General features: G+C 41.8%; 2 protein-coding genes across 2 annotated transcripts in view; both read right to left on the bottom strand.

The window, feature by feature from the left end:
* Nucleotides 1-22,016, bottom strand: part of slc67a1 (solute carrier family 67 member 1) — a 184,722-nt gene that overhangs the window by 45,302 nt on the left and 117,404 nt on the right. The gene's annotated exons all lie outside the window — the stretch shown is intronic.
* Nucleotides 1-22,016, bottom strand: part of LOC144064613 (C-myc promoter-binding protein-like) — a 51,655-nt gene that overhangs the window by 3,294 nt on the left and 26,345 nt on the right. The window contains exons 23-34 of the mRNA XM_077587285.1: nt 20,194-20,313; nt 19,945-20,094; nt 17,972-19,125; nt 15,843-16,080; nt 15,454-15,554; nt 13,908-14,083; nt 7,747-7,905; nt 7,483-7,663; nt 5,775-6,029; nt 4,772-4,889; nt 2,599-2,625; nt 2,004-2,166 (exon numbers count right to left, since the gene is read on the bottom strand). Of these exons, the coding sequence (XP_077443411.1) occupies nt 2,004-2,166; nt 2,599-2,625; nt 4,772-4,889; nt 5,775-6,029; nt 7,483-7,663; nt 7,747-7,905; nt 13,908-14,083; nt 15,454-15,554; nt 15,843-16,080; nt 17,972-19,125; nt 19,945-20,094; nt 20,194-20,313 (2,842 nt within the window). The remainder of the gene's footprint in view (nt 1-2,003; nt 2,167-2,598; nt 2,626-4,771; nt 4,890-5,774; nt 6,030-7,482; nt 7,664-7,746; nt 7,906-13,907; nt 14,084-15,453; nt 15,555-15,842; nt 16,081-17,971; nt 19,126-19,944; nt 20,095-20,193; nt 20,314-22,016) is intronic.

Genomic DNA, 22,016 nt, shown 5'->3' with positions numbered 1-22,016 from the left:
GATGACCATGTATTTTCTGAACTCCAAGGTTCCCTTTTTTATTGTTTGGTTAAATTGGAAATTAAATAAACAGAGGGCCAGGTGTAACAAATGGTTGTGCAAATTTAATGGGGAAAAATGTTGGATCGTTTGAGAATGATAGTGAAAGAAATAGATGTATATGTATATATAATATGTATGTATGTATACATTCACCAATCCCTCGAATATCTTGGTTAATGTAGACATGGCCGCGATAATCGAAAAATCACAAAGTAGGGTCACCCCTATTATAACTACCTTTTTTTGTTTCAGTGGTGAGTCTAAGTAGCAAGAGTGGCTTCTGCATACGAGTTTCAATGTGGATTTTCATTTTTGTGAACTTTAAAAAAATAATAATAATAATTAAAAGCAGTAAAAAAAAAATTCGCAGAGAGAATTTGCGATAACTGAAGTCGCGATAATCGAGGGAAGACTATGTATATAAGTATGCAGTAATCCCTCGAATATCACGGTTAATGTAGACCAGACATGGCTGTGATAATTTAAAAATCGCAAAGTAGGGTCATCAATATTATAACTACCGTAATTACTCGAATATAACGCGCACTCGAAAATAACACGCAGGTATAACTTTGGGCCAAAAAAATCTGGAAAAACGCAGTACTCGAATATAGTGCGCACCTAAAATTTCCCGCTGACGAAAATCAGAAATCTTACCTTTTTTTCTTCGTTTCACGATTGTTTTGTTCAAACAAATTTATTCATTAGAATCCTTCAAATGAAAAGTTCCTCTCTCTCTTTGTCTGTCCTCTCATACATCTCTTCGTTGAGAATCCTATCAACGTCCACGCTTCCTTCATCCACTTCCTCTTCCTCCCACAACACATCATCCGATTGGCTTTACGAGATGACGTAAAATCCGTGCGTCAAAGTGAGTTTGACAATGCTTTTTTCGATCGAAAATTTGTAATTTATTTTAGTTATTGATTATAACACTGAACTGAGAGAGGGTGAACTGAGACGGGTACGAGGCTAGAGGGGGGCAGTGGTGGTCTCGGCTTCACGAGATGACGTAAAATCCGTGCGTCAAAGTGAGTTTGACAATGCTTTTTTCGATCGAAAATTTGTAATTTATTTTATTCAATTCAATTTCAATTCAATTTATTTGGCAAGAAAAAGCACCAGGCTAAGGGCCATGTAACAAGACACAAAAAAAAATAAAAATAAAAAATAAAAAATAAAAAATAAAAAAATAAAAAATTAGTTTTTGATTATAACACGCACCCCCAACTATTGGAATTAATTATTTTGCAAAAACCTGCGTGTTATATTCGAGTAATTACGGTACCTTTTTTTCAGTCATGAGTCTTAGTAGCAAGAGTGGCTTCTGCTTACGAGTTTCAACGTGGATTTTCATTGTTATGAACTTTAAAAAAATAATACTAATAATTAAAAGCAGTAAAAAAAAATCGCTAAGAGAGAATTTGCGATAAGTGAAGTCGCGATAATCAAGGGAAGACTATGTATATACGTATGCAGTAATCCCTCGAATTTCGCGGTTAATGTAGACCAGACATGGCTGCGATAATCGAAAAATCGCGAAGTAGGGTCACCCCTATTATAACTACCTTTGTTTTCTTCAGTCCTAGTAGCAAGCAAAAGACAGGGGAGTGGCTTCCGCTTTCAGCGTGGATTTTCACATTTTTATGAACTTTAAAAAAAAAATAATAATAATAGCAGAAAAAATCGCAAAGAAGCTAATTCGCGATAATCGAGGAAAGCTATATATAAATGTTAAAAATGAACCATTTTCTTAATGTTGTAACTAAATCAGTAAAGAAAACTTGATAGATAGATACAATTCCATATGCTTAGGGAAACAAACCAATGCAATTCGATGCCTCATGGGGGGAAGCAAGCAATGGAATTTGTCCCCCCATTGTCCCATTCATCATAAAGAAGGCAGTTATATAACCCTGTCTGGCAAACTTCAGTCAATGTATAACTGACATAAAACTGACCTTTGTCTTCTGAGCCCGAGCATCTGATTCTGTAGTTCGAGCAGATGAGCCATCGGTTGTCCCACGTCATTCTTTTGGATGCTCCTCACCACACTATGCAAAAGCTCCTCAGTGAAGGCCTTCTCCTCTTTAGGTACAGTTCGGGTCATAGAGTAGCCCACATCTATCACAACACACACAAGCTGGTAAAACTGGACTTCTTGTTTAGCATTATATAGTTCATTTGGTGACGCTTGCTCCTGACCTAAGTCAATTTAAAGGATGGCAATAATGAAACATCTACTGACTACTCCAAATACACAGCTTGTTTTAGAACCTAAATTATGTACACATTCAGTGAACATGTACGTGCAGTCAGTGAACGTTCACAAAGCATCATTCCCACATTCAAATACAGAGAAGCGATGTATTAGGGACGTACATCTTTACTACTCTCATTAATGTTTTTCTTGCACACAATGTCTTTTCACTAATTGAAAACTAATGACAAGTAAAAAGCTGATATTTCACCAACACAGATGCGAGCACAGAGATCACACAAAAACACCAGTGCATAGACAACCCAAGTAAAAAGCCGGACTCTGACAACACTCACTTTCTAACAAGAGAGTACAATTAAGCCCTGTAAAAAAGAGAGCAGACAGAGCCTGTTAGCAAAAGGAGACGACTGGCTCGACAGACAACATAGCCCACGACAATACTCAGACTAGATAGGACAGACTGTCAAATATCAAGAAGAAAAATACCAAAAAACAGGTCACTGTAAAATGCTTGTGTATCTAATCCATTGTCATTAAAGCTGTTTAATTACATTGTAAAGCTTGAATACGTTTACTGGCAAAGAAAACATTCATGCAATAGAGAGACTGCAAAAAGTCATTTTTGGTCATTTCAATTTCTCTCTAGATTCAAGACTGACTGGACTTGATTACTATGTGACAAGGTCTTTCTCTTGTGGTTTTGGATTCAGGCTATGGATTGTTATTGCGTGGTTCAGTGATGATTTCTAGCAGATGCTAGAAGTATTTATGCCAAATTGAATGGTGTCTTGATTATACTGTTATCCTAGTTACAATGACATCAGCAAATTTTTTTGGTACTAGCTGAAGAAAATGATGTTGGTAACAACGTGAAGCTTCACTATACTTATGCTGATTTTTAGTTCGGTTTACAACCTCCCACTGCCACAGTACTGCGTATAAAAGAGTATGAAGGCACAGAAAAAGAAACAAAAACACCAAAACCTTTAAGGGTTAGCTAGCTAACATTCAGTGTACAATTAATTATAGATCTTATAATTCTACTTTATGTCTAGATTTTGCAGTTTGATAGTACAGTGGTACCTCGTCATACGACCGCTCGTCATACAAAATTCTCGTCTTACGACGGAAATTTTGATCGAATAATTCGCCCGTGATGCGGTCAAAATTTCGTGATGTGACCAAGCCAGGTGGCCATGGCACTGTCTTTTTTTTGCATCTCTTTCGTGTATAAAATCTTTCTACGAGCACTGGGCGGACTTTGCATTTCCATACCCGTTTTCCCCCCCACTTTGGTCTACATTTACATACCAGGTAAACAACAATGGATCGGCAGAGTTTTGCAAAGAAAAGATCTGGAATATATGTACACTCGGTAATCAGACACGGGGAAGCGGCAAGTTCGAAACAACTCTTGATGCATTCGTTTTGAAGGCTCCGGCGGAACGTCGGGGTGGGGCCAACCCGTTACAAAGGTAAAAAAGATTTAAACTAAATTAGAATTCAGCTTTGTGTGAAGTTACATTAAACGTTGAGTGTCTGTATATATTAATCCAAGTTAATTTAAATTTGTTTGTTCGTTACGAGTGCCGTGGATAAAGTCCCCCCAAACAGCCCCCCCCCTCCGCCTCCGTGTGTGTCATTGTCTCTCCCCTCCGCGAAATGCGTCTAATTTTACTTCTATTAAACACATTTTATTACTATTAAACCACTCGTTATTTATTACTTTGTCAATACATGGCGAATTAGAAGAAATAAAACATGTTTTACACGAGTGCGGCGTTGCCGTGGATAAAGTCCCCCCGAACAGCCCCCCCCCCTCCGTGTGTGTCATTGTCTCTCCCCTCCGCGAAATGCGTCTAATTTTACTTCTATTAAACACATTTTATTACTATTAAACCACTTGTTATTTATTACTTTGTCAATACATGGCGAATTAGAAGAAATAAAACATGTTTTACACGAGTGCGGCGTTGCCGTGGATAAAGTCCCCCCGAACAGCCCCTGCCTCCGTGTATGCCGCCGTCTCTACCCTCCGCGAAATGTGTCTAATTTTACTCCTATTAAACACATTATTACTATCAAACCACTCGTTATTTATTACTTTGGTGTTTTTTCAGAGAGTTGGAACGAATTAATTTGTTTCCCATTCATTTCAATGGGAAACTTCCGCTCGAGTTACGAGAATCTCGTCACACGAGCTCAGTCCCGGAACGAATTAAGCTCGTATCTCGAGGTACCACTGTATTCTAAAATGACAGGATTGAAGCTTATTTCATTTAGTTTCATTATTTCTTTTGAATCCCCTGGAACTAGTGTAAACATCAACTACAACATAGAGTACATTTAACCTTGATTCCCTTATCATATTCAGAATCTTAGTTTTTTTTGGTAAAAAATATGCTAACATATCATAGCTTTCTTTGAGAATGTATCCAATTTAGTCCAGGGAAGCATGGCAACTTAACCTAACCCAAAAAAACTGTCTAATAAATAGCTGTTACTCACTGTACGTGTTCCATAAAATGTAAAACGGCTGCACAGGGTCCTGCTGCAGCTTCAAATTGTCCCACAATATCTGAATCAATACGTGTTTGCTGTCCTCCAACATCCACTCACGAGGGATCTGCAGGAAAAACAAATCCAAATACAGTGGTACTTCGACATACGAGCAATTTGAGATACGAGTAAAATTTCAGGCAAATATTTATCTTGAGATATGAGACAATTTTGATATACCAGCATGGGCACTGTCTCTCTCCCCGCAACTCCCTTGTGTAATGTCTCTCTGGTCGCAACTCCCTCGTGTAATGTCTCTACGAGCACTGGGCGGAGCGTTGCATTTTTTCAGTGTTTTCCCCCCCGTCGCTAATACGAGAGGAGTAATACTTCCCGGGCAAGTTGGCAAGATGTCGTGCGTTATCTTATTGTGAAGACATTTGTGTGCATCATTTTCGGAATATTTTGAAGGGAATGCAAAAGCAAACAACCCCCGATAGATTGCATCTGAAAGTCAGGGTGGAGGCGGGGCAAATAGAGCCAACCCGGGAGAAGAAAGGCATCAAAATTTAAAACAAAATTAGAATTAAGTTTAGTGTAAGGTTAGATTAAACTTGTTTTTGAGTGTCTGCATCGTAATCAAAGTTTATTTAAATTTGTTTATGTTATGTTACGAGCGTGTTGCCGTGATAAAAATTCTAATTTTAGTACTATTAAACACATTTTAGTACTATTAAATCACTAGTTATTTGTTACTTTGTTAATAGATGGCGAATTAGAACAAATAAAAATGTTTTTCCAATCCAGAATCCTCTTTTGGGTGTTTTTTTCAGAGGTTTGGAACAAATTAATTTGTTTTTAGTTCATTCTGTGGAAAAGGTTCATTTGAGTTATGAGTAAATCAACATACGAGCTCAGTCCCGGAACAAATTAAGCTCGTATCTTGATGTACCACTGTACTATTCAATTCATCCCTTGCCTTTTAGTAGTGCGTGTGCTCTATGTTTCTCACCTGGGAATCCCTGTTGCAGTGTTCAGAGGTGAGGATGAGTCCAGGCAGGTTGCTGGGCAGGTCTAGCCGTCTGAAGTACCACACAAGGTTCCAGAAAATAATAGGATGATGGTCCACCATGTCCGCATCTGTAATTACTTGGTCGCCTTCATTCTCCAGGAGGCTCTCCAGCTCCTTCCACAGTACCAGTGGGCTCAGATATGGAACTGTCACTGGCTCAGGATTGTGAAGACTCCAGTCAATATTCAATGGATCCTGGACAAAATTTAGATGGATAGCTTTTATGTACTTTAATAACCTAAGAAATAATTCATCTTACTGGTTTGTTGTTGTTTGACACGAACAAAAGCACTATTTAAAAAAGAGACATGAGGCATTTTGATTAGTTATTTCTAAATACATGAAACAAGTTTGAAGATGAGTGCTCAAATTGTTGATAGACAATAGAACAATTGATTGCTGAGCTCGAGTGAGAAACATATCTGCAATCTAGGCAGGATTTTTGAGGCAGGCCTAGAACTCGGTCTTTCCAGCCCGCCTCTACAACTCTATATACGTTGGACGAGAAGCATCAGGCGAACTGAGTAGTCCAAACGATTTGCAAAAAGAAAAATCACGAATGCAATTCATCATAACGGTAAGTCTAAAAGCTTTCCAAAAAAAGGACAAATGCAAAATGGCTAAAGTGCGAATGCAAATAGCCACCACACAAAGCCCAATTCCCCACAACATAAATGCAAATTTGCCGATGCACAAAATCAAGTACAAACACATTACAACTACAATTAGTTTGCTGCCCACACAAAGCAATCTATCTCAAGGTATAAGCTTGTGAGTGAATTTCTTCAACACAAAATACAGATATAAAAAAAAATATAATAATGCCAGAGGGATTAGTGAAGTTACCTGCCACCATTTGACTTGTTTAATGTAGGTATGTTGTTTTAAATTGTTCATATCCTATTTGTTCTGAAATTTAAAAAAAAGTCTACACATGCTGGAAATTTTAAATTTGAGAAATTAACCAACTGTGGGCAGTAGGCTGGAGACACCCTGAATTGGTTGGCAGCCAATCCTAGGGCACAAGGAAACAAGAACCATTTGCGCACACACCTATAATTTGGAGTGGCTAATCAGCCGACCACGCATGTTTTTGGGAGGTGGGAGGAAGAAGGAGCACGTGAGGAAAAACCACAGGGGCACAGGGAGAACATGTAAACCACATGTCTCAAACCGATTCCGCAGAGGGCCGCAGTGGGTCCTGGTCTTTGTTCCACCCGATCCAGTGCCGACATTTTAACCAATCAGGTGTCTTCTAAAATAGGTAGCACCTGACTTTAATTAACTAATTACACTTGCAAAAGGTATCCTTTTTGAGTTGGAATGAAAACCTGCACCCACTGTGGCCCTTTGAGGACCGGTTTGACACCCCTGATGTAAACCATACACAAGGAAGGTCAGAATTAAACCCTCGATTTACGGACTGTGCTAACCAATCCTAACCGCTGATAGACATCAATTCCCTTAACTGCGAGGACTGACTGAATACTTTTGTTTCAGTGGCATTGACAGCTTTAGAAGTCCAAAGCATTATTGCTGATACAGGAAGCGATAGTTAAAGTTAAAATAAAGGTGAAAATGCCTGCGATAAAAATAACTCCCGTACAATACATAATATTTACTTTGCTATCAGAAGTGTGGAACATACAGTGGTTTCATTCAAGCGGCTGGGTAAACTGCCAGACATTGGCACAAAATGGCCAGATTGGGTCATCTCCCCCACAGGACCAAAGGCACTGATGCTCCGAGCCATGGCCATTCCAGAACAAACATCCCCATGGGGCCAGTCTGAGGGAATGTCGATACCGTGAGATTTGGCAGGACGAGTTCTGTGAAGATATTACCGGCTACTTTTAGCAAAAGAATAGTTGCAAGTCAAGTGTTGTGGTATAATATTAAGACATCTTCTTACCTTGAGCTCAATGAAGAGTTTTGGATAGAAATCATAGAAGAGAGAGGTGAGATTGGACAGGGGGTGGACAGAGTGGACGTCCCTGTGTCAAAGCCTGTAGAGGCTGAATATGAAGAGCTCATCGCGTCATCCACTGATGTGCTCCCCTTTAGGAACAACCTAAGCACAAAGAATATGGGTATATATATGGGATGGGTGGGTTAAACTTTCAATACAAGAACCACAAGTAAATTTATGCTTTCGCCTCCAGATAACTACAACGCCCTCATTCAAATCATTATTGCAGTGCCACCTGCACGTCTTCTGAGGTGGAATACAGGGTTTGGATTTGCAAATTCACTCACAAGTGATCATGAAATCTCATATTTTCCAGGAATTCACACCAAATATGTTTTTACCACTTAGCCCTCAATAAGTAATCACCTTCCAATAATTTACTGTAAATATACATCACATTTCTCACGTTGCTTCTCATACAAAAACTCAGCCGGTCGGTCATTCATGAATATCCCGAGACAGATGTTTGAATGTAAAATAAACAAAATTGAGTTTAAGCCCTAAATGCTCATATAGAGAGAGAGAGAAAGAAGGATGGACTTTCTTACTTTGCCTTATGCCCACCCGCCCTTTGTGGAAGGTTTTTTTTAAAGAGAATTTCTGATTTTCTTGATGTAAAATATGTAAATTTGCATAAGTTTGATGGTGTTTTCTTTTTAATGATTTCCTTCTTAACAAGCGCCAAGAAAATCCAATGGCCTGATCTCGAACTGGATTTTCGGAAGGAGTACTCTTTGAGGGAGAGGATTCGTTGGCGCAACCTTGTAGCAGAGCTGGCAGCGAGGCGGCAGAAGGGCGAAAGGGGTCTGTGCATCCGCAACGGCCAACTAGCCCTGACAAGCTACATCCACTCGCCACTGAAGGTGACCACAGAGACTCAAAACAACTGGGTGACGGTGAGGGAACAAGGGATGGCGGTGGTCCACCCCTAGTCATCATCTACACCAACGCGTGCAGTTTGATCGCCAAGTTCAGTGACCTCTTCAGTATTGTATCAGGACTCAAGCCTGATATGATCGTCATTACTGAAACTTGGCTAAGCTCTGAAGTGCACGACGCTGAGATAAACCTGATGGGCTACATCCCCTTCCGGTGCGACAGGCGAGACAGACGTGGTGGTGGAGTTATCATCTATGCTAAGGGCGAGCTAAAGCCCTCCCTTTGTCCTCTCCCTCCCGCTGCTCAACAGACCGACTTCTTTGAGGTTGTGCGATGCAATATAACTGTGGGCGGAGTCTGTCTGCCTATCTTGGGAGTCTACCGATCTCCGCAAGCTACCGCCGAAGACGACAACCACGTAATCAGTGCAATTCGCTCGGTCTCATCACACCAGGACTGCCTTATTGTTGGCGACTTCAACGCACCATCAATAGACTGGAGTGATGTCGTCTGCTCATCAGCCGACCGGTTCGACCAGGCACTCCTCGACACAGTTGATAACTGCTTTATAATGTTGCAGCTCCGACACGCTTCCGCAGTAACCAACGCCCGTCTCTTCTGGACCTGGTACTCACGTGCTACCCGTCGTCGGTATCGTCTCTCATCATCCTCCCGCCGCTCTCCATGTCTGACCATGCGGTGCTCAAGTTCAACTGGCACGCAACAATTCCGGCCTTACAGAGCGTGATGCTTCCGAAGAGAAGGTTTGCTACCCTGAATCATCACGCACTGGAGGAGGCTTCCGAGGCTGTTGACTGGGCTTCCTTCATGGAGATCACTTCAGTCGGCGAGCTGTGGGCATTGTTGAAACAATCCATACTCCGGGTGACTGAGCGCTCAGTACCATTGTCGATGCCACGGCACCAGAAGCACAAACCCTGGGCGACGCAAAAGGTGAAGCGGGAACGGACTCTCAGAGACGTTGCTTGGCGCGAATTCCAGGAACGAGGCACGGCAGCTGCATATGAGGTCTATAAGCAGCAACGAAATAGGGCAGTGTTCACTGAAAGGCAAGAGCGGAGCAAGTATGAGCTGAGGTTGGCGCAGTCATCTCGAGCAAACCCCAAGCGCTTCTTCGCCCATGTTCAAGCCAACAAACGTCTGCACAATCAAGTGGTTAAACTCAGGGAGGCTGATGGAGTCGGTGTCACGGATGCAGAGGGGCAAAGCTCTCTTTTTGCTAGGGTGTTCGCAGGCATTTACAAAGCCGATGATGGGCGACCAGCACCCCCATTTGCTCGGGATGTTCCCCCAATGCCTGCAGTTGCCATTACACCTCCTGAAGTCTACCGAGCCTTGATGTGTCTGGACGCCACTAAAAGCCATGGTCCGGATGGTATTCACCCGAGGGTCCTCCAGGCACTCGCTCCGACCATAGCACTTCCCCTCGCACATCTCTTCACACTGTCCTTGCAATCAGGTGAAGTCCCCGAAGACTGGAGACGGGCCGTCATCTGCCCTATCTACAAGAAAGGAGACCGAGAGGACCCGTTGAATTACCGACCGGTCTCCCTCACTTCAGTAATCTGCAAAATGTTAGAATCAATTATCAAAACGTCCATGATGGCCCATCTCCAGATCACAGCGGCGATCTCCGATAGTCAGCATGGATTCGTGTCCAACAGATCCTGCCTCACCAACTTGCTGATGATGGAAGAATGGGTCACTCAATTAATGGACGATCGACAAATTGCCGACCTGGTCTTCCTGGACTTCGCCAAGGCGTTTGACTCGGTCAACCATCGCTTGCTACTCCGCAAGTTGGAAGCGTATGCGATTCACCCAGCGGTCGTGAGGTGGATTGATGCGTTTTTGGCTGGCCGCACCTTTCAAGTACAAGTCAATGGCATACTTTCAGAGACTCACAACGCCCCCAGCGGTGTCCCCCAAGGCTCCGTTCTTGGACCACTGCTGTTCGTGGTGTTTGTAAACGACCTGCCAGAGCACATCTCCCAGCGGGTTCTCCTCTTTGCCGATGATGTGAAGCTCGTTGCTCCCCGGAGCGACTACGAGGACCTGCGTAGGTGCCTTCATCATGTGTGGAGTTGGTCGAACCTGTGGGACCTGCGGCTCAATATCACGAAATGCAGTCATCTGGCTATTGGGGCTCCTCCTGATTCACCTCTTGACTTTGAACCGGGACGCCTGGAACTGGAACGAACTCAACGGTGCAAAGATCTGGGCATCATTGTCGACGACACGTTCAAACCAACGGCCCAATGCATCCAAGCAGCCAACAAAGCTCGCGGAGTTCTGTTCCTAATGTTCCGGTCCTTTGCCGTCATCACAGCAGACATCTTCCTTCCGTTGTATGTTTCCCTGGTGAGGCCCATTCTCGAGTATGGGATCCAAGCCGCATCACCGTACCTCGCCAAGGACATCCAGCATCTGGAGCGGGTCCAGAGGCTTGCAACGAGGATGGTCCGCGGCCTCAGGCTATTGTCCTACGAGGAAAGATGCCAGCAACTCAACCTGCCGACCCTTGAGGCTAGGCGTCTGCGAGGGGACCTAATACTGGCCTACAACATCCTCCACGGCATCTACAGCGTGCCCCGCGACCTCTTCTTCACGCCCGCACCTGATCGTGGTCTGAGGGGTCATCCGTGGAAGCTGTACCCTCGCGGGTTCCGGTTGAATCGGCGGAAGGCGGCTTTTTCAGTGCGCATCGCCGGTCCTTGGAACCGGCTTCCGCAGGGTGTGGTCGAGAAGCCGACGGTCGCCCAGTTCAAGCGGGCTCTGGATGACTTCTTGGCCGTGAACCAGTGACTACACCGCGTTTGTTGCACATTTCTTGTGTCTTGTTACATGGCCCTTAGCCTAGTGCTTTTTTATTGCCAAATAAATTGAATTGAATTGAATTGAATTGAATATACTGTGACCCCTCTTCACTTCGCGGCTTCAACTTTCACGGCTTCACTACATCGTTGATTTTTTTCCGAGGTGTATAAAAAAACATAAAAATGTGTAACTTTTACGCTGAAACTCGCAACCGGAAGACAGATGAAAAATGGCGTTGAAAAATGGCTTCATCTCTCAGAAGGAATCTACAATAGAGGAGAATGGGCGCACCAAATATCATATACACAATGACTAAATTACCTTGTGCCATTTCCTGTTTTGTTGCGAGTGAATTTTGCATCGCGCACATCGCCTGTGGAAAAAGACTATTTTTTTAAGTCACTGTTGAAAATGCCTCCTAAATATGGACGTTCTTCCATAAATAAATAGCGTTCTTTTGTACATAATTCAGCTCGCAGGAATCTTGTTAATGTTAATGGGGTCTGCCGTGCGGTTAAAAGTGGGACATTTCCCAACACATTTCCCCTCTGGAGATGCACGTGGAATAAATAAAAATTAATTCTCGTGAGGTGAAGTTGTCCGCGATGTAGCAGCTGGTCTCTCTGCCCAGGTTGCTGTGCTGCACGCTGCAGCAACCATTGTTCTCCACAATAACCTTTTTTTTTTTAAATTATAGATTATATTTAGATATTAATACATTGTCTTCACATGCCTGTAACTGTGATATTTAATAAATACACTTGATAATTGCACTTGTGTATTTGTATTTTCGTATATGTAGTACGGTATCTAGTAATAATAGGTGTGATCCTACTTTGCGGTTTTTCGATTATCGCGGCCATGTCTGGTCTACGTTGCGGCCATGTCTGGTCTACATTATACGCGAAAAAGAAGTGATGTAATCAAATGAGCAAAATATCCTTAAATCTAGTGACACAACGTAAAAATGATTTCAAGTCTCATCATTCATGTAGTCAAATGCTCTTGAATCTATTTAAATATTCACTGAAAGAAATATAAATACTTAATGGATGGACTATAATTTTTCCTAAAGATTATTGAGTTAATTAACTATTGTGAAATGATCCCCAAGCTGATACAGAATTAGTATTTTTCCAGTCTTTAAAGGTACCTTAGTTTTGAATTTCATTCATCCATTCATTTTCTGACACGGGGGACACCCTGAATTGGTGGCCAGCCAATCGGCACAAGGAGACAAACAACCATTTCCGCTCACACTTATACCTAGGGGCAAATTATAGTATCCAATCTGCCTACCATGCATGTCTTTGGAATGTGGGCGGAAACCCACGCGGGCTCGAGGAGAACATGCAAACTACACACAGGTGGACCGACATGGACTTGAAGCCAGGAGCCCAGAACTGTGAGGCCGACACGCTAACCACTCAGACCCTGGGCCACCCTAAATTCAATTTTTTTATTTATAAAATGTCAAAGAGGTTAACCAGGTTTACTTTGTCACCATTGTGGTTTGATTTTAATGTAGTTGCTTTTCTGACTTAAACTCCTCTGCAAACAAACAGATTTGAAAACCTATAACACACTGCCCAAAAGGAAGGTCTGTAAATAAACACTTGCTCAACAACACACCGACTCTCCAATGGCCAGTTAAAGCAAAGAGTTCAAATGTATTCATTCATTTTTTGAACCGGTAATCCTCACAAGGGTCGCAGGGGGTGCTGTAGCCTCTCCCAGATAACTACGGGGGCACGCGGAGGACACCCTGAATCGGTAGCCAGCCAATCACAGGGCACAAGGAGACAGATAACCATTCACGCTCTCACTCATACCTTGGGGCAACTTAGAATGTTCAATCAGCCTGCCGTGTATGTTTAGGGGATGTGAGAGAAAACTGGAGAACCCAGAGAAAACCCACACACGCCTGGGGAGAACGTGCAAACTTCACACAGTGAGAACCCACGTGGGATTGAACCCTTGGCCCCAGAACTGTGAAGCCGACGCACTAACCCCTCACCCGCAATCATTATTCACATTTGATCCAGTCAATCCAACTGTTTGCAGAGGCACGGAAACCTGACCAATTAAAATGGGGAAAAGAACATTCTGGTCATTTTCAATGCAAATTATCTTGGAAACCTGATAAACGACATTAAAGGTTATGAACAAACAAGGAGAGGTCACCTTAAATGGACACAGGAACAGCTGTGCTTCAATAGTGATTCCAAATGTGTCACACACAAAAAAATACACATTTTGACTAAATGTTTGAAAATGTTAAAATCTGATTGTTTGCAGATTTCCTTATTGTACTGAACTGTAAAATAGAGCACTATATTTCCATGTTCTTAATGGCATCTAGATAAGTGTGTGCTTTGTCGCAATACCTGCCGGGTCCTCTTGTGTCCCTAATTTCTACATTGAGGAAAGGCAGGAAGGGGTTTCCACAGAAGGGGCAGGTGGTGTTTAGGTTGGAGTCGTCAGCTGTCCAACCAGCCATGATTTCCTCATCGTAAACCAGACAGTCACAGGTCTTACAGCGTGAACAGCTTGAGATCAACAGCTGTGGGGGGTTAGATTTATAAAGATTTAGCAAAAAAAAAAGACAGACAGACAAAAAGTGGACAGTGCTGTGAAAAGGTATTTGACCCCATCTTGATTTCTATGGTTTGCATATTTACAACACATGAAGGTTTCAGTTCATGAAAACACTTTTAATATCCTATTGAGACTAAATAAAGATTCAATATATACATGGTGTTTCAAAAAGAATGTGCCAAAATCACAAGCCTTCGCCATAAATGGTGATAAATCTTTCAAATCACAGGAAATGTATTAGTCCACCTGTCATTTCAGAATTATTGGAACTCTGCAATATTGGAGGGTTTTCAAGCAAGAAATACTTATATAAGGTCACGTCATAGCATCTCAATTGGATTTAAATCCACACTTTGTCTTGGCTACTCCAAAACCTTGATTTTGTGTATTTTGAACTATTCCCTCATTAATTTGCTGTGTTTTGGATAGTTGGGTCCAAATGTGCTGGACTTTGAGGGCACAAACTGATGACTGGGCAATCTCTCATCTCTCTCACCTTTATAATGTTCTGGTAGACAGCAGAATTAGTAATTAATTTATTCAGAATGCCATCACCATTCTTCACTGTTCGTAAAATCTTATTTCTGCCAAATGCTGTGCCATGTTTACTCACAATGAAATGGGCTGAAAACCTTCAAATAAGTTCCATATTTGTCTGGTAAATCCACAGATTGTTTTTCCAATAGTCCGGAGGATCATCATACTTCAATCAATTACTTTCTAACATTGGGAATAATAGGTTATTTTCTTCCGGCTTTTGGTAAATAAAAGTTATTCAGAAACTGCATTTCATATTTCTTAGAGTTGTTTGTGTGTTATTGAACTTGGTATGAATAACTGAAACCTTTGTGTATGATAAATGTGCAAAAAAACACCTCAATCATTCGTCATTTATTTTCCGAACCGCTTATCCTGAGATGGGTCGCGGAAGGTGCTGGAGCATATCCCTGCTGACTTCGGGCACCAGGCGGGGGGGACACTCTGAAACGGTGGCCAGAAAATCGCAGGGCATAAAGAGACAGACAACCATTCACGCTCACACTCATACCTAGGGGCAATTCAGAGTGTTCAACCAGCCTACAATGAATGTTTTAGGCTGTGGGGGAAACCGGAGTGCCGGGAGAAAACCCATGCAAGCCCAGGGAGAACATGCAAATTCTACGCAGTCAGAACCCACCTGGGATCGAACCCTCGACCCCAGATCTGTGAGGCTGACGTGCTAACACTCGGGCTGCCAGACACCTAAATCATGAGGGGGCAAACATTTTCTCACAACACCTTCTCTTTGTGTCCATTTAATTTATGATTATGATATGATATGATTTTGATTTTCACCTCCATTGCATAGTTATTAAAGATGCTGGTGTTGCTAGTGTAGCGTGAAGAGCCCACATCTGACTTGTCTGAAAGGGGGAAGCCAGGAGGTGAGATGTCACCTGCACGATTATGAAAGATGATCAGAGTATGTGGCAGAATCTCCCACACATACAAAAGAGTATTGATAATGGTGGGGAAAACACTGATACAGGTCAGTCAATTTTCAAATGAAATTTCAACTGTTTTCGGAAATATTATAAGCATGAAAGCACTGGAGCAAAAGTGAACAGAATAAGTAGGATTAGTCAAGCAAGCTTAGCTGTAAAACCCTATTTGCGAGTGACTCAGTAAAATGCATTTTGTGTATTGTTTAATAATGAAATATTGTTGATATTATTTATTTATACCAGGAATGAGGGATGTTGGTCTTCTGAGGTTTGATGATGTGGTGGGACTGTTTAATCTACTTTGGAAAGGGCTGGGTCTGGGGGTCTTTCGAGATCCGTTTGGGCCAGGAGGAAATTTTTTTTGTGGGGAGACAGCATAGCCCTTTGACTCCCTGTAGTGTTCCTCATCTTGCCCAGAAAAGCAATCCGGATGCCCAATATCAAGTGAAGACACATTGAGACGGTGACTGTGTGTGTCCTGAGTAAGAACAGAAACATTTATGATCAAATTCCAAACAAGGTAAACTAAACTAATGGATTACCGTATTTACTCGCATATAAGCCGCCCGTGCATCTTAGCCGCACCCTTAAAATTGCCTTAAAATTGTTGAATTTTACAATTTCTCGCATATAAGCCGCCCCCTCATTCACAGTTTTCACCTCTATATCCATGGTTTTAATAGGGAGTACAAATGTGTTGAAGGGAAAATCTTAAGAAAAATCATCGCACATAGTATTTCTGTGATACTGTATGAATCAAAAGCACATGATTAGGGTCAATATTATAAGGAAGTTAATATGCCTGTCTTTTAAATGCAAAATATCAAATTATTCAATTTGAAAAAGTCTTTCTTGATGAGAACCTGATGCTTTTTGGCAGAAATTACAATTTTCTTATCAGAAGTTTAAGATGTTTTATGCGCATATAAGCCGTACCCTCGATTCAGTCATCAATATTTTTGTCCAACAAATGCGGCTTATATACGAGGAAATATGGCAATACCACTACTAGTGCTGGGCAATATGGAGTAAATAATTTATTACGATACGAGACAATATTATGTGATGAAAAATCCACATGGGCAAGAATTTTCTTGTTCTTTTGGATAAGTCTTACAGCTGCTACTATGTATTTTTTTTTACTTCGGAATGGAAAACTAATCTCAGTTTTTTTTCTATATCACATTAATATTATTTTTGTTATTATTACTTTTTTCTCCACAGCTCAAGTACTTACTATGTTGTTACTTAATTCCCACAAATAGACATTGTAAAAGCAACTTCAATATTTAAACATTTTCATGAATGAAACATTAAATATTAAGTATACCATGTTTTTTCATTTAGGAAAACAGGAATCTGTCATTCAAAGCCTTGACATGACAAAGAAATACTGAGACCAGTATTAGAATTCACCCCTAAAAATGAGTTTAAAACAACTGCAAGACCTAAAACAACAAACATGTTTCCCCGTGTTATATAATGATGAGTCACCCCCATTTTATTTTGAAATATGAAACATACCTGACTCAAATGTGTCAAGTTGTGCGGCAAAATAATGGGTGAGACAATTAGTAATAACGAAATGCCATTGAGCTGAAAATCCTTTGCTGCCATTTCCAATTGTTTTGAATGCATTATTCGCCACACAATTTGGGAGTAGGAGTGACAAAACGCACTGAAATTGATGGTAGACTCCCAAGCGTGCTTTGAAGTTAACTTTTGTGGGACAACTATATACGTATAGTAATTCATAATTGTGGAGTTGACATTTTATTGCTTTTTTCAGTGGCTTTCCACATGTAGTAGTAGTAGAAGTTGCTTTGTGTTCACTTACCTTCTAATTCATTGATATTAATTGTTTTATTTATACACCCTTAGTTTGGGTCAAAAAAAGATCTTATGAAATGCAGCTCCCTGATTCAGAGACATCTTGTTAGGTTTATGTGCTTTTGGTGTTTTGTGTTGATTTAATCTTGACTTTTTCCTTGTCCTGATTGTCAATTGCTGTCATCTGTTGTCACCTCTCCTATGTGTCTCAGCCTTTCTGTTGCCTTGCGTGTCACCCACCGGTTCTCAATGTCTCGTTAACCCATGTCTGTGTATTTAAGTCTCCTTTGTTTGTTTATTTCTTGTTACGTCCTCGTCACTCTCACCACAGTGTCAGCTGTGCAAGCCAGGAATGTTTTTTATTCTACGGCTTCTCTTTCATTTTTGTAATTTTGGATTCCCTGCTTTTGTTTGTACTTTGCTTTTGGTCTCTAACAAAAACCATTTGAGTAAACCATTGTCCTGGCCTGCCTGTTTCTCTGCGAGTGTTTCTCTGTGTTTGTACGTGGAAAAAATAAATAATTTTTCACGGCATGTACCTTAGTTGGCGTGGTATATGTGGCCAGACGTGAGTACCAACGGGTGGCCTTCTCTGCCACACCTTTCCCAGCAGAGACCATACTGGTTTTAAAAACATCCAAAGTTGGGGTCAGAAGCGTGTCAAGAGCAAAAGAGGAGGGCGGCGAAGGACTTGCGGCTGTCATCCTGCTCACATTCTCCCTATGCGGGCTTGGACAAGGGCTTGGTGTGGTGCTAGCACTGCGACAGGGTGGCGATGACCACAGCCGTTGACGCGAGATTGCCTGAGGGGGTGAAGGAGGGTGGAAAGTGAAAGACCGTGGAACCGCTGTAGTTCTACAGGGGGGGTTTTGGGGTAAACTAGATCTTCGAGAAGCAGAGCGGGAAGAGGGGTGGAAGATGGAGGAGCTAGCGGCATTGTGGAGGTCCGCGCTCGGTGTGCGACTTCTCAGCGGGCTACCCATGTGCGTCATGTACAGCTCGATCTCCCTTGCCAAATGCCTGTTAGCAGTGGACGTGTTGGTGTCCTCTGGGGACGTAGGTTTCTTCTGGTGCTCTGACTGGGACTCCGCAGCTAGCAGGGATAAAGGGTCATACCCAGTCTCGATGCCCGTGCGGTTCACAGTTCCGCTTGATGTTGCACTGTTCATGCCGCAGTAACTTGGATTACATTCAACAGTGTTCTTAGGAGATCTGCAGGTTTGGAGAGAGGTGATTCCAAGGTCTGTGGTAGCTTTATCCAAATCCTCCAAATTAAAAATTGCTTCTATATTATTTATGTCTTCATCACTGGAATCTTGTCTCTCTGCTTCATCTTCACAAGCTCTACTGACACCGGTCCCCTCTAAACCACTCTGTGCCAATGATCCAGGCCTCATCTTGTTACCGAGTTCGGTATTACATAGAATTTTTGCATCAGCGCCAAGATTTCCTGCAATTTTAACTGGGTCCGTTTCTCCTTGCCTCATACTTACACCGAGTACGGTGGCGCCACGACTGCGGCTGCCTACTTTGTCCCCACTCGGATAATGTCGCTTCACTCCCTTCCAGTCAAAAGTCGAGCGACTGCCGACTACTTCTTCCAGAGTGCTCTTATGTCTTTTGAGTAAGCTGTTCGATTGGATCTCACCAATTTCTTCCAGAGAGGAAGTGAAGAGAAGACCAGCTACATGACCTAATAAACGAAGAGTACAGAGAATCTCAAAATTGGTTTCATTACATCAATATGGAATATGCTGTCCAGAAAAAAACATCCTTAACAACAAACAGTTTGTAAATGCATTTTCCTCTACTGCAACTTTGAGATTTCCATGGAGCAATGGTGAAAATTAATGATGCATTCTTCCCTTGCATCCTTTGAAATGTGGAAGTCACGTGGAACATAAATGTTCAAAGAAGAGAATTTAAAAATAAATTAATGTAATAATAATAATAGTAGCTTTTTGTCAACATCACTCCTGGTATGCTAAGCTTGCTTTCATATACATATGCATGCATGGGTTTTAGTCATGGCAATTGCAACCGACAGGTTAATTTAAATGCTTTTATCAGACAGAATGTCCATCCTTTTTTTAATTGCTGCACTATGGTTTGACACACTTATGATGTAATTTTACTTCCTATTTATATTAGTACTACTAGTAGTGTTACTTCCAAAATCATCTGCGTTGTACAAGTCAAACCTTACAGATATGGCGCATAAAATGTACATACAATAATTTAGATCGGTCTAATTTTTCATTCCACAACAACAACAGCAATTGTAACAGTGACGCAAAGACTTACCACAGTATTTGACTGGGTTTTCTAATGCAAAAACTAGCATGTTAGGTAAAATTGAAGAATCTCAATTGTCAAATGGGACAGCTCCCAGCTCAACCATAATCCCTCACATGTAAAATGCATCGATTCAAGGAATTGTTGCTCCATTTGAAATAAAAATGTTCATTTGCGAATAAATTTGACAGCTATTAGCACACAAAGGTCCTCTTACCTGTGCTTGCAGAGGTTTTAGTGGTACTTTTGAAATTATCATATTGACAGCTTCTTCTCACGATGCCCCGGGAGTGCATGGAAGAATTGACCTCTGTGTCTAGTTGAGGTAGACAGTCTTTACTTCCCTTGGAGCTCTCTGTTTCAGATACTACAAATATAGAAAACACTATTTATAATCGTACTACAAAAACAAATTTTCCCTGAAACTGACAAAATATAAAAAGATAAGATCAAAAAGACTACTGACGTGAACTGCAGTCACTCTCTTTCTTGTCATCATTGACAGGAACTGAGTCCGTTGCACAGCCGTCTCCTCTACGAACTTCTTCTTTGGACAACGAGTTATAACCCAAATCTGACTGGTCTCCTAGCAAACAGAGAGAAATCACGAAATTAAGTGATGAATTGGAGGGGAATAAAAGATGTTCCCTGATACCAAAGCATGGAATCATAAGTTTCAAAATAAAGTAAAAAATGCAAAGGATGACTGTTAGCTACATATGTAGAACTTACATCCGCCAAAGGAGCATTATATAAGGCCGGTGACCAAAAATAATATTGCAACCAGAGAAAAAAATATTGACACGTACAACATGCCCCCCAGGTCACCACATTGGAGACTCAGCAGGAAAATAACATTGGTGGCAAGCGGCAAGTCCTTTGCTGAAGGGATACGTTATTTTTAATTGTCATGCAAGATGTTTTCAAAGTAATAATGACCAATGACAATTAGGCAAATGTAAATGGTAGGTTTTTCTGGAATAGCAGATTTATTCTGGATGTTCTAGGCACATATATTGAGCAGTAAGGTGCAATTGTCTATTAAAATTGGAATATCTCGGCTTAACTATTGACAAACGTGTTAGAGCTACTTACAAAGAACAGGTTCCTTTTAATATCAATTAAGATATTAGGACCATTTAATGAATTGAAGTATAAACTTTAGATAATGCCATTTTAGCAAATCACATGGTTAAACTGTGGACACAATAACCCACACTAAATACTTCTGAAGAATGAATCGTCGTGATTTTATGAGGAAGTCCTTCTACTTTCCAATTCTGCTGGCCAACAGCCTTAAATATACTTTTAGCTTCTCTGACAGCTCCTCTCAACCTTTCTGAGCATTCATTTTTTCATTTTCTGAAGCTTTCCCGGAGGGTCCTGGATCCCATCCCAGCCAAACTACAGGCACCAGGCGGGGGACACCATGAATCTATGGCCAGCCAATCAGAAGTCACAATGATACGGAGAACAATTCATACTCAATTTAGAGTCTCCAACTGGCCTACCATACATGTTTTGGCATGTGGGCAGAAACTGGAGGACCCAGAGAAAACATGGAAATTCCACACAGTGATCGAAGCCAGAACTGTGAGGCCAATACGCTAACCCAGGGGTCACCAAACTACGGCCCGCGGGCCGGATGCGGCCCGCCGGCACATTTGGACCGGCCCTCTGAACAATACCAGAGACGCTATCGGATGTTTTTTTTTTGGATGCAGCCCGCCGGCACATTTGGACCGGCCCTCTGAACAATACCAGAGACACTATCTGATTTTTTTTTCCTATTTGGCCTTGAAGACTGGGACGTTTTAATCTTGTGTTTGGTTCATTGCACCCCTGCTGAGCCCACAAATCATCCCAGTGAAGCGGGGCTTCGCATTGCTTCTTTGGTGACACGCGCGGGGAGAGTGTTTCCCTTTGATGCAGGCGGGCACGTCCACCGTTGCATGCACGAGCAGTGTTACCGAGACATCTGGACGATCGCAGGTGAGGGCGGAGCCCTGGGACCATCGCGGACTATTCAAGCATATAAAAACTGCAACCTGTTTGAGAACGCAATAATGGCGAAAAAGTTAGGTGAGAGAAAAATTGATTCAGAATGCAGGGTATTTAACCTGGAGTGGACAAACGATTTTTTTTTTTGTTCAATGCAAAGAAAAGGCTGTTTGTCTCATTTGTCAAGAGACGGTGGCGGTATTCAAAGAATACAATCTTTGCCGACACTATGAATCCCGTCACAAAGACAAGTACGATAGCTTGCAAGGCCAAATACGAGCAGACAAA

The sequence above is a fragment of the Stigmatopora argus genome, chromosome 2 (genome assembly GCF_051989625.1).
Source record: "Stigmatopora argus isolate UIUO_Sarg chromosome 2, RoL_Sarg_1.0, whole genome shotgun sequence".
NCBI classification, from domain to species: Eukaryota; Metazoa; Chordata; class Actinopteri; order Syngnathiformes; family Syngnathidae; genus Stigmatopora; species Stigmatopora argus.
The sequence above is the reverse complement of the archived record's forward strand: the minus strand, read 5'-3'. Positions and strand labels throughout refer to the sequence as shown.